This window comes from Marmota monax, unplaced genomic scaffold, assembly GCF_021218885.2.
Source record: "Marmota monax isolate L192 unplaced genomic scaffold, Marmota_monax_Labrador192_F-V1.1 WCK01_AAM20220418_F8-fsc00091, whole genome shotgun sequence".
Taxonomy (NCBI): domain Eukaryota; kingdom Metazoa; phylum Chordata; class Mammalia; order Rodentia; family Sciuridae; genus Marmota; species Marmota monax.
Genome location: NW_026692434.1, coordinates 6,539,117 through 6,551,900, shown reverse-complemented (window position 1 = coordinate 6,551,900; position 12,784 = coordinate 6,539,117). Strand labels below are relative to the sequence as shown.

At 36.0% G+C, this 12,784-nt stretch overlaps 1 protein-coding gene across 9 annotated transcripts in view; it reads left to right on the top strand.

Moving 5' to 3' along the window:
• The window catches only part of Slc17a5 (solute carrier family 17 member 5), a 76,814-nt gene that overhangs the window by 25,773 nt on the left and 38,257 nt on the right, over positions 1 to 12,784 (top strand). For all 9 annotated transcript variants that reach the window (XM_058578885.1, XM_058578884.1, XM_046443023.2 and 6 more), the window contains 3 exons: positions 2,191 to 2,349; positions 6,066 to 6,198; positions 8,913 to 9,060. In XM_058578885.1, the coding sequence (XP_058434868.1) occupies positions 2,191 to 2,349; positions 6,066 to 6,198; positions 8,913 to 9,060 (440 nt within the window). The remainder of the gene's footprint in view (positions 1 to 2,190; positions 2,350 to 6,065; positions 6,199 to 8,912; positions 9,061 to 12,784) is intronic.

The following is a 12,784-nucleotide window of genomic DNA, read 5'->3' as shown; positions in this document are numbered from 1 at the left end:
CTTCCATTTCCATGCAATTTCCCTTCTCTTTCCTTTTCCCTCCCACCTCTCACCCCTGTTTAATGTTAATCTTCTTCTCATGCTCTTCCTCCCAACTCTGTTCTTAGTTACTCTCCTTATATCAAAGAAAACATTTGGCATTTGTTTTTTAGGGATTGGCTAGCTTCACTTAGCATAATCTGTTCTAATGCCATCCATTTCCCTGCAAATTCTATGATTTTGTCATTTTTTAATGCAGAGGCTGGCCTCGAACTCTTAAGCCTCCTGGCTCAGCTTCCCAAGTCACTGGGATCATAGAAATGCACCATTGCACCTGGCATACCCCTTATATCTCTGTTATAAGATAGGAAATAAAAGAGTATATCTACTAAGATATCCAGTAAAAAGTCCATATGAAAAAGGCCAGAAGAAGGTTAATGCTGATTTTTCCTCTTTTTGAAATAACAGTGAACCCTGGAAACAGAAACAAATTGTTCTTGTTTTTGAGAAAGGAACCAGAGAACCTCAGTGTATAGAAAATATAAAAATCCAATACCCCAGACTAGTGATCTCCAAACTTTCTTGATCATGCAACCCATCCATAAACAGGTAGGGGGCTCACAATCTGAATGTATTTATATTTACTCAGAAGTTACCCAAATATATTATTGTACTTGCATTCATCATAAGTATATACAAAAATAGACTTTTTTGTGTTGTACTGGGGATTAAACCCAGAGCCTTGCACATGTTAGGCAAGCACTCTATCACTGAGCTACATCACCAGCCCAAAAAATAGACCTTTTAAAGGGTGAATAAGATGAAATAAAAAGTATACATGTATATTTTTAAAGTTTTTAATAGGAATAACCTTTTTGCTGTCACTTTAAAAATAGTACTAATTAGTTAACATAATACTGCTGTCTAATGAAGGCCATGTGTTTGAATATGCTGTCTTTTATGATTTCCTGTTGTTTTCCTTGATGAGTTAGTAACAAAATAATCAGGAGGAAAAATGGCAGCTTAGATACTTTCTTAATGTTCACCATGCTTATATTACTATGATTCTCCTCTATTGCTCTATAGGAATCTTTTGAAGACATGGTCCGTTATTTGAGGTTTGTTTTAATTAAAACTCAAATCATAAATCCACTTATATTACTTAAATTGTAAACTTCAAAATATGTCATAAAACACTGAGGGCAAATAGACAAGTGAGGATGCCATTATTAACTCCTCTGAATTAGGGAAATCATTCCATACATGATCATCCAATATATCTAGAGCCAGCCTATTTATTATATATTGATAGAGTTTAGTTTCTTTTTCAGAAAAAAAAATTTAGTGTAAATAGAAATTCTAATAAGTCTTTCTTCACCCCAGTGGGTCATCTTATATATATATATCTCTGGGGTGCTTACACCTTACTTTGAAGACCACTACTAGATATGGCTATATACAAATCCTTTCTATTACATAATTTATTTTTCTTTTTGAGATGGGGTCAGACTGTGTTGCCATGGCTGGTCTTGAACTTGTAGGCTCAAACAATCTTCCCACCTTAGCCTTCCAAGTAGCCAGTACTAGCAACGTGAGCCACCATACCCAGCTTGCACAACTCTTATGAATCATTTAAATTGAATAAAGATTGAATAATAAAATATGAATTCTAACTTGATCTTCTGATCTCTTTTATTTATCCTTATGTGAACTTTTTACTGTGATTTTGAAACTATTCTCTATTTCATGGAGATATTGATGTTGAAGGTGACTTCTAACATCATAAGGAGTTCTTAGCGTTGACATTATAACTCTACAATTATATTGCCATTTTTTTCCTGTAATCCGAATCCTGAACTTTCTAGTTAATATATATAAATACATATATATATATATATGTATATATAAATTTATATATATATTTATATATGTGTGTATGTATATATTTATGTATATTGATATATGTATGTATATATATTTATATATATATATGAACTTATATGTTTATATGTATGTGTACATATTTAATGAAACAAACATTTATAATGTATTCTTCTATTTAATATCTCAAAGGAGTTGATTTTTAAATGTAGAATTTACTAATCAGGGCTGATGTTCTCTATGTGGTCTAGATTGAGTCTCAGCTGATAAGATACAGGTCTCAACATTAACACAGCTATAGCTTATTCTAGCTTTGTCTGTGTTCTTTAGCTTTCTTCACAGAAGTCAGTGCCATGGATACCCATTTTAAAATCACTACCACTTTGGGCTATTGTAGTTGCTCATTTTTCGTACAACTGGACTTTTTATACTTTATTGACATTATTGCCTACTTACATGAAGGAGATCCTAAGGTTCAATGTTCAAGAGGTAAGAAATAATAATTATCTGTTTCTTAAATAGAATATATATTTTACAATTACATGCAGAATTTATTTTTATATATTTTGAAACTCAAGTTATTTGTGTCTTCCCTTTTACTCTTCTGTACTAAATTTTAGGAACTTTTCTTTTTTGTCTCTACTGTTAAGCCTTCTCTTTATGTTAACTTTTTTTTTTTTTTTTTTTTTTGGTATTGGGGATTGAACCAAGGATCTCACACATGCTAAGCACGTGCTCTGCCACTAAGCTACATCCCAGCCCTGTGTTAATTCTTAATTCATGATATATTTTGCTTAGAATCCTTTTATCTATATGATATTATTAGGGGACTGGGGTTGTGGCTCAGTGATAGAGCACTTGCCTAGCACATTTGGGTTTGATCCTCAGCACCATATATAAATAAATATGTTAAATAAAGGTATTGTGTCCATCTACAACTAAAAAAATATTTTGTTAAAAAAGATATTATTAGGCCAGCATGGTGGTGCACACCTATAATCCCAGCAGCTCTAGAGGCTGAGGCAGAAGGATCACGAATCCAAAGCCAGCCTCAGCAAAACCGAGGTACTAAGCAACTGAGTAAGACCCTCTCTCTAAATAAAATACAAAATAGGGCTGGGAATATTGGCTCAGTGGTCAAGTACCCCTGAGTTTTTTTTATATATATATATATATATATATATATATATATATATATATATATATATATACATACATACATATATATATTGGGCTGGGGATGTGGCTTAAGCGGTAGCGCGCTCGCCTGGCATGCGTGCGGCCTGGGTTCCATCCTCAGCACCACATACAAAAAAAAAAAAAAACAAAGATGTTGTGTCTGCTGAAAACTAAAAATAAATAAATACTAAAATATTCTCTCTCTCTCTCTCTCTCTCTCTCTCTCTCTCTCTCTCTCTCTCTCTCCCCCCCCTAAAATAAATAAATAAATAAATATATATATATATATATATATTTTTTTTTTTATTAGTTCCTGGCAATATGCTAGGATATCAAATGACAAATTTAAACAATACTTTCTTCTAAAAAGAATGATAGTGGGGCTTTACCCATGTCCAGCCTTATATCTTAAATAGACATTAAAATAGACATTTCTCCAATGATTACAGATGACCAGTAGGTACATACAAAGATGTTCAACATTATTATTTTTTAGGGAAATGCAAATCAAATTTATAATTAGATACCACTTCATACCTATTACAAAGGCTGTTAAAACACACACACAAACACACACACACACACACACAAATAACAAGTGTTGATGAGGATGTGGAAGAATTGGAACCTCCTACATTGGTAGTAGGAATGTAAAACATCTGCTATAAAAAATAGTTTGGAGGCTGGGGATGTTGCTCAGTGGTAGAGCACTCGCCTAGCATGTGCAAGGCCCTGGGTTCGATCTTCAGCATCTCATAAAAATAAGTTATTTAAAAATAAAAAATAGTTTGATACTTCTTCAAAAAGTTAAAAAGTTATCATATGACCCAGCAATTCTATTCCTAGGTCTGTACTCAAGAAAATTACAAACATAGATCCTCTTGCAGGTGTGACTCAGTGGTAGAGCATTGAAACCCTGGGTTCCATCCGCAGCCCTGGGGTGTGGGGAGGGGGGAATATATTATGTATTTAAAAGATATGTGAATAGGATTTGAAAATATTTCTATCATATAGAAGCCTTTTTTTTTTGGGGGGGGGGGTAACTAGGGATTGAACTCAGGGGAACTTGACCATTGAGCCACATTCCCAGCCCCATTTTGTATTTTCTTTAAAGACAGGGTCTCACTGAGTTGCTTTTCACCTTGCTTTTGCTGAGGCTGGCTTTGAACTCTCAAGCCTCCTGCACCTCAGCAATTCAGCAATACTATAAGCAACCTATCTCAAAAATTGGTTTAAAAAAGGGGATACGGGGCTGGGATTGTGGCTCAGCGGTAGAACGCTCGCCTAGCACGGGCGGGACCTGGGTTCCATCCTCAGCACCACATAAAAATAAAATAAAAATAAAAGATGTTGTGTCCACTGAAAACTAAAAATAAATATTAAAATAAATTCTCTCTCTCTCTCTATTACAAAAAAAAAGGGGGGGGGGGGTGGACAGAGTCAATCCTTGGTACCAAAAGAGTCAAAGGACAGTAAAAATGTGACAGAGTCAATGGATTAGGGTTAGGTATTAGAGGGAGTGAGCTGGTGAGATAGGTAGTAATCAATGGGAAGCATGAAACTAAGATAATCAAAAGGTTGAAGTTATTAGTAATAGGAACATCTATGCAGAAAGTAGGAGACTGGAGCCATAGTCCAGGCAATAGATGAGCAGTGCCTCATATGGGTAGAAGAAGGGTAGACAAAGAAGCAGAAAGACTCATCTTTTTGTAAAGGACGTAGAACAGACAGTGCTTGACAAAGGACGTAGACAGACAGTGCTGGAGGCAAAACGTGGGAAAAGAAACTACCAAGCGCCCAGATTCTGGGAAAAGAAAAAAACTGTATGCTTATATGTGAACATAAAATGCATTTTCAGCTCTAAAATAGTTTGAGCTAGCATAGGGTCACAAGCCTGTAATCACAAGTTTTGAGTCCAGCCTTGGCAGTTGCAAGATCCTGTTTCAGAATAAAGAAACTAAAACTATGGTGTCTAGGAAGGCACATCTACAGATACTTGTGAGTATGATTACTGTCTGCTCTAAGCAAGATGATGCTTTTCTTATGGGGAAAGGAAGATGGTTATGATTGGGCCAGAACCATGGAAGGGCTCTGTAGTGGCCAGCAAAGTTCTATTTCTTAAAGAGAATTATTTCTTGACCTAGGTGGTTCTTAGAATAATTCATTAAGCTTTACATTTAATTCATTTGGTTTTCTTTGTGTGCATTTTATTTTGTAATAAAAATATACATTTTGAAATAAATAAGTAAAAATCGCCAGGAGTGGTGGCACATGCCTATAATCCCAGCAACTGGAGAGGCTGAAGCATTAGGACTCAAATTCAAGACCCTAGGCCCTAAGCAACTTAGGGATACCCTGTCTGAAACTAAAACAATAAAAAAGATTGGGGTGTAGTTCAGTGGCCCTGGATTCAATTCCCAGTACCAAATAAATTTAAAAAGCAAAAATCAAAGACAAAAAATGGTTAGTGGAGAGAATCAACAGGCTAACAGAAAGACTTATCTTCTCCCACAACCCATATTTCAGAGTAACAGCCAAGATTACCTTAAGCAGACAAGACTATGATGAGCCTGGTTTCCCTCTAAAACAGATTCTTAGGGAGCTATGTTGAAGGGGGGGGGGGTGGGGGCGATGAACAACTTGTGTACGTTGATACAGCAGGAGTGGGAGCCATTTATTGTAGGACCGGAGGGGTATATATACATTCCACACAGCTTATCTTAATTAACATAAACTAGATACAGCAGTCAACCAATAAGGAATCTCCACACTTAATGGCTTGCTGGCATTGCTTCACAAACCACTCCCTCTGCAAAATGCCAGGCGCCATCTTGACTTGTTTACAGACTCTAACATGTAACTATATCAACATTAACAGAATATTGCTACCTATTTCTTTTGTTATCATTGTTGGTAGTTGGCTTTGATATGCATGTATTTGTGTGTGTGTGTGCGCACATGCACATGCACGCACACACTTCATTTTTTCCTTCCACCATAATTAATCTGTATCTTATTTCTTCCAGAATGGATTTTTGTCTGCATTGCCTTATTTTGGTTGTTGGTTATGTATGATTCTGTCTGGTCAAGCTGCTGACAATTTAAGGGCAAAGTGGAATGTTTCAACTATATGTGTTCGAAGAATTTTTACCCTTATTGGTGAGTGAAGTGAATCAAGTTTTGTTTGGGGTTACAGAGAGTTCTTTTTTTTTTTTCTTTCTTAATTTTATTTATTTTTATGTGATGCTGAGGATCGAACTCAGTGCCTTACACGTGCTAGGCGAGCATTCTACCACTGAGCCACAACCCCAGCCCTGTTTGGGGTTACAGTTATTGAAATGGGGGGCCAGTGAGAACAAAGTATTTTTCTACTCTCACACATAATTAACACAATATTCCACACCAAAACATTTTACCTCTGGTCACCAATATGTGTGTGGGGATTTCTCGCACACAGCCAGTTCTGCAGTGGATACCAGCTGAGTGTTCTGTATTTCAATTCCAACACTATCTACCTATGTATACTGTAGGTCCCACAAGTTGAGAGCTGAGTCCAATAAGACCACACACACACACACACACACACACACACACACACTTCAGATGCCAATCTCAAGTCATTTATATATATATATAATTTTTTTTTGTATTGGGGATTGAACCCAGGATGCTTTGCCACTGAGCTACATCCTAGCCCTTTTTATTTATTTATTTATTTATTTATTTATTAAGACAGGGTGTCACTAAGTTGTTAGGGCCTCACTAAATTGCTGAGGCTGGCTGTGAACTCGTGATCCTCCTCAGCCACTGGGATTATAGGCATGGACCATTGCACACAGCTTGTACACTGTACTTTGGAGTAATCAGCTATAAATTGGTATTCCCATGACCCCATGTTAAGTTCAGTTAACTTCCTAGAGCAGCTCACAGAACTCAGTTAAACACTACTTATGTTTACTTGTTTATTATAAAGGCTATTGCAAAGCCGATGGTTGAATGGCCAGATGGAAGAGTGGCTGAGGGCAAGGTATGTGGAAAGGGGCAATGAGATTCCATGCCCTTTTCAGGAGCACTACCTTCTAGGAACCTTCACATTTTCTGCTTTTTGGAAGCTTATCGGAGCCTTGTCCTTTTGAACTCTTATGTAGGCTTCATAATGCAGACGTTGTTGAGTAAAATAATTGGACATTGATGATCAACTCTCGTTAGGCCCCTTCCCCCTCCCCCAAATATTGGAGGCGGCTAGAGCTAAAAGTCCCAATCTTCTAATCATGCCCTGGTCTTTCTGGTCACCAGCCCCCATCCAGAAGCAGCAGGCACTAGTCCCAGTAGCACCAGTCATCTTATTAGCAAACAAAAGACAATCTTATCACTCCAGAATTCTTAGGAGCTATGTGCAGAGACCAAATATATATTTCTTCTTATAATATCAAAACAATACAAGGTAAAATAAAAACAATAATCTGTCATTTATTTTGTTTACATATTAAAACACTCTGATGCATTTAGTGCATTTAGTACATGATGGGTTTTTTTGAACCATACATTTTGAGGATTAAGATTTATAATTTCTGTTGTCTCTGTCATAGTTCATGGTCACAAAAAATGACTTATTTTGCTAAACATCATCCCCAGGATTTTATAATCACTTTGTTTCATCTATAATTGGCAATGAAAATAGTTTTTCTAAGTAAATGCACTTTAAATTTCAAAATATTTACTAATATCATTATAACAAATGAATTCTAAATCAAAGATCTCCAAGGAATCTTAAGTACTCATGTGTTTGAGACTCTTTTCAGAAAGTTAAATTTTAGAACTATCTGAGAGAGTTATTTAGCTTTTTAAAGGTCTGTAGTAATTAGAGACCCTGGAAGTTATTGATGGCTATACTTCAGTAATTACATTGTGAAAGGATCCTATTTATATTAATTCTGCAAACATCTGCCATCTAACCACTGGAACATGCTGTCCTGTTCCATTGCTTACTTCCTTTGACTCCATATCTACAAATGACATAAATCCCTTGGATTTAACCTGATTTCTCTTTTTTAGTTTTCTATGGATGAACCTGCTCCATTCTATACAATACAAAAGCTACTAGCCATTTACAGTAGCCACTAGCCATTTAAATTTAAGGGGGCTGTTTAAATTTAATTGAAATTTTAAAATAAGTTCCTCAGTTGTAGTATATACAAATGCAACATTTCCATTATCACAGAGTTACTATATAGCATTGTTGTAGACACCAAAAAACTGACAACCACAATTTGTACTTTATGCCTAATTGCCTGTAATGACCTATACATAACAGTTTTTACTTATTAAAAACAGAGATTTTTCTAACTTTATGCAATACAGTTTATTATTTAATTTATCTTCTTTTGTTATTCTAATTTTAAGTCATCTTGTTAAATATGGCTTCTCTCTGCACTCATACTTTTCAGTCATTCTCTTTTTTATCTTTTTTTTTTTTTAACTCTATAGTCCTTTAGCTGAGTTCTGATCACATGCAGATTGTATAAAAAGATTTTGGTTAACCTCATTATGGTTAACTATTGTATTAGTTGTATTATGCCCATATGTTTTTTTCTTTTCTTTCTTTTTTTTTTTTCAGTGGTATGGATTGAATCCAGGCCCTCATGCATGCTTCTAGTGCTGTACCACTGAGCTGCATCCCCAGCTCTGCCCATAGTTTTCTAACAGTTTTGGAGTTTTGTTCTTTGATGAAACTCATACATCACTCATGTGTTATAGGCAATTCAATGTTTCTACATTAGGTGGCAGCAGTGTTGAATTTCAGATTTACACTATCTTAAGGTAGAGCAAATATTAATGCGGGAGCTTTTTCTTTTATAACTTTTTAACTCCAGGAATGATTGGACCTGCAGTATTCCTGGTAGCTGCTGGATTTATAGGCTGTGATTATTCTTTGGCTGTTGCATTCTTAACTATATCAACAACACTGGGAGGCTTTTGCTCTTCTGGATTTAGCATCAACCATCTGGATATTGCACCTTCGTGAGTACAAGTATAAAGAGTTGCTGTGATTGACTTTAAATTCTTTTTTTTAATCATGGTAAAACATAAATAACATAAGATTTACCGTTGTAAGCCAGGCATGGTGGCACACGCCTGTAATCCTATCAGCTCAGGAAGCTGAGGCAGGAGGATCACGAATTCAAAGCCAACTTCAGCAATTTAGCAAGGCACTAAGCAAATCAGTGAGACCCTGTCTCTAAATAAAATGCGAAAAAGGTCTGGGGAGGGGTATGTCTTAGTGGTTAAGTGCCCCTGGGTTCAATCAGGGGCTATGGAGTTGTTTTTAAATTTAAACTTTTAACTACCATCACCTCTGTCCACAGATAAATGTTTGTTGTTTATTGAGTGTACATATAGATGAAATATGAGCTCAAGAAGCTTAAAATAATAAGGAGGGGCTAGGGTTGTGGCTCAGTGGTGGAGCACTTGCCTAGCAAGTGCAAGGCCCTGGGTTTGATCCTCAGCACCACATAAAAATAAATAAATAAAATAAAGGTAGTGTATCCAACTAAATAAATAAATAAATAGATAGATAACAATGAAGGAAAGGAATATTTGGAAAGCAAAGTAATTTCAAGGCAACTTTGCTAAATTTAGTGATAATATGAAAAATCAGATAATTTGAAATAATAAACAAACCTTCAAGTTAAGGACTAAAGGCACAAGAAGCCACCTCTATGGGAGAAAGGGCAGATAGATGTCTACTTTCCTAATGTGGATACACAGTGACTAGGGGCATGTATTTGAAATTTATAAAATAGGAACTAAACCTAATTACCTAAAATGGATTCAAGGAAATAGTAAATAAAGAATTGAAATAGGTTCTTTTATGCTACTAAGTCAAAGAAACAAATCTTGAAAATATTTCTCTTAAACAAATTATACTGTTCAATTATGTAGCTTTTAGAATTATAGAAAGTTAGAACCAGGAGGATATAGAGTAATCTCATCCTATCAGTCTTGTTCATGGACCAGAGGCCTCAACATCACCTGAGAACTCAGAAGAAATGTAGAATCTCAGGCCCCAACATGGACCTACTGAACTAGAATCCATACTTCCAGGTATGGTGGCATATACCTATAATTCCAGCTGCTCAGGAGGCTGAGGCAAGATGATTACAAGTCCAGGGCCAACCTAGGAAACTTAGTCAGACCCTGTCTCAAAATCAAAAACATAAAGGGAGAAGGATATAACTTGGTGGTAGACTTAAGACTTAAAATCAGGTCTTCTAGCTCCAGAGTCCAAGGATCTTTCAAGTTGCCTCTCACAGTTGTCCCTCGATATCTAGAAGGGATTGGTTCCAGGTCTCCCATGGCAACTAAGATCCAAGGAAGTTCAAATTTCTTATATAGAGTTGGGCACAATGGTGCATGCCTCTAATCCCAGCTGCTTCAGAGGCTGAGGCAGGAGGACGCAAGTTTAAGCCATCCTCAGCAACTTAGTGAGAGTCTAAGCAACTTAGTGAGACACTGTCTCAAAAAATATAAAAAAGAGGACTAGGGATGTGGTTCACCAGTTAAGTGCCCCTGGCTTCAATCCCCCAGACCAAAAAAATAAAATAAAGAATCCCTTGTATAGGGCTGGGGTTGTGGCTCAGTAGTAGAGCGCTCATGTAGCACGTGCAAGGCCCTGGGTTCAATCCTCAGCACCACATAAAAATAAATAAATAAAATAAAGGTATTGTGTCCAACTACAACTAAAACAATAATATTTTAAAAATTTTAAAAAAAACTGCATAGTATTTGCATATAACCTACACCCTCCCATATACTTTATTTATTTTTTTTAAGAGAGAGAGAGAGAAAGAGAGAGAGAGGAAGAGAGAGAGAATTTTAATATTTATTTTTTTAGTTCTCGGCGGACACAACATCTTTGTTTGTATGTGGTGCTGAGGATCGAACCCGGGCCGCACGCATGCCAGGCGAGCGTGCTACCGCTTGAGCCACATCCCCAGCCCTACTTTAAATCATCTCTAGATAACTTATCATACTTAATATAATGTAAATGCTATAATTGTTTTAATACTGTATTATTTAGGGAATAATGACAAGAAAAAATGTACATATTCAGAATTTTTAAAAATATTTTTGAGGGCTTGGGGTTATGGCTCAGCAATAGAGTGCTCACCAGACACGTGCAAGGCGCTGGATTCAATCCTCAGCACCACATTAAAAATAAATAAATAAAATAAAGGTATTGTGTCCAACTACAACTAAAATAAAATTAAATTAAATTTAAAAAGCCTAAAGGGTGCTTGAGTCCAGTTTGGACAAAAATTAAAGAAAACAACCAGTCACAGACTGTTGTTGAAACATAATTTGGTAATTCTTCCTCAAAGAAAGTCTGGGAAACATCACTAAAAACCTTTAAAATACACATACAAATAAACTAATTCTAAAAATTTCTCCTGAATAATCCATCAAAAAGAGCAAAAAAATAAATAAATATTTTTGATTTGTGTTTGGTTGAATCTACAGATGGGAAAATCTTAAAGAACTGGTTGTTTAGAGATCCTTGTAGTTGTTTTGAAAACTCAGGGGAAAGAACTCATTGCAGAGACACATACATGGTTGCTTCAATTGATGTAAGTGTATCATAAAACTAAGTAAATAAATATAAGAAGTAAAAATTATAGAGAATATAAAGTTACTTCAGCAGCCACCCAGCCTGAAGGAAGGTAATAATCAACCTACTCTATTTCATGGAGCAGAAGTATAGTTTAGGAATTCATCAGGTTCCTGAAGTCTATCCAAAGTTCTAGAATCAGGTGAAACCCTGCTCTCTTGAACTAGAAATAAAAGAAAATCAGATCATCAAATAAAAATTAGAGCTATTGTCAAAAGAAAATGGAAGTGGATGCCAGAGAAGAAAAAAATATCCAAGTTACCTACCCTATAGGATAGGATTTTGAGCAGTTATTGTCACAGAATTCTAGTACTCCAACAGCACAGAATCCAGACTGAGTTCATACAACAATGTTCTCTTCCAAGCAGTCATCAATCTTTCATGGCCCTTCCTGGCCAAGTGTAATATAAATACTTGAATGAGCTTCTTGGTGCTGACATTTAGAATTTCACAGCATTCATCTGCACTTAATATCTGTCACCAAAAAGACCTGGCAACATCACAGATTCCTCCTACTGCCAAGGTGCTAATAGTTTTTTTTAAAAAGAGAGAAGGAGACAGGGCCTGCCAAGCTTGGTTAATTTAAGATACACTCCCTAAAGGGGATAAGCCAAAAAAATCTGTGCCTCATAGTTTTGTTATTGTATTATGTATGGATGTATGGTTTTTAAAAAAAAATTGTGATGTGTACGGATAACTGAATTTAGTTCAGTGGGAATCTTTTTTTGTCCTAGAAATTGAACCAAGGGTCATTCTACCATTGAGTCCCATCCTCAGCCATTTTATTTCTTATTTTGTGACAGGGTTGCTAAGTTACTAAGGCTGGCCTTGAACTTATGATCCTCTTACATCAGCTTCCCAAGTTGCTGGGATTATAGGCATGCACCACCATGCCTGGCTAGGATTTTTTAATTTAGGCACCTTCCCATTCAAAATGTGGAAAGGGATTTCAGATAATAGTCTGTAGCCTAGGTATTGAAGATCCAAATCCCTAATAGAAATTGCTTTATCCCACAATAAGACTACACTTCCCTAGCATGTATGAGGCATTGGGTTCGATCCCTAGCACCACATAAA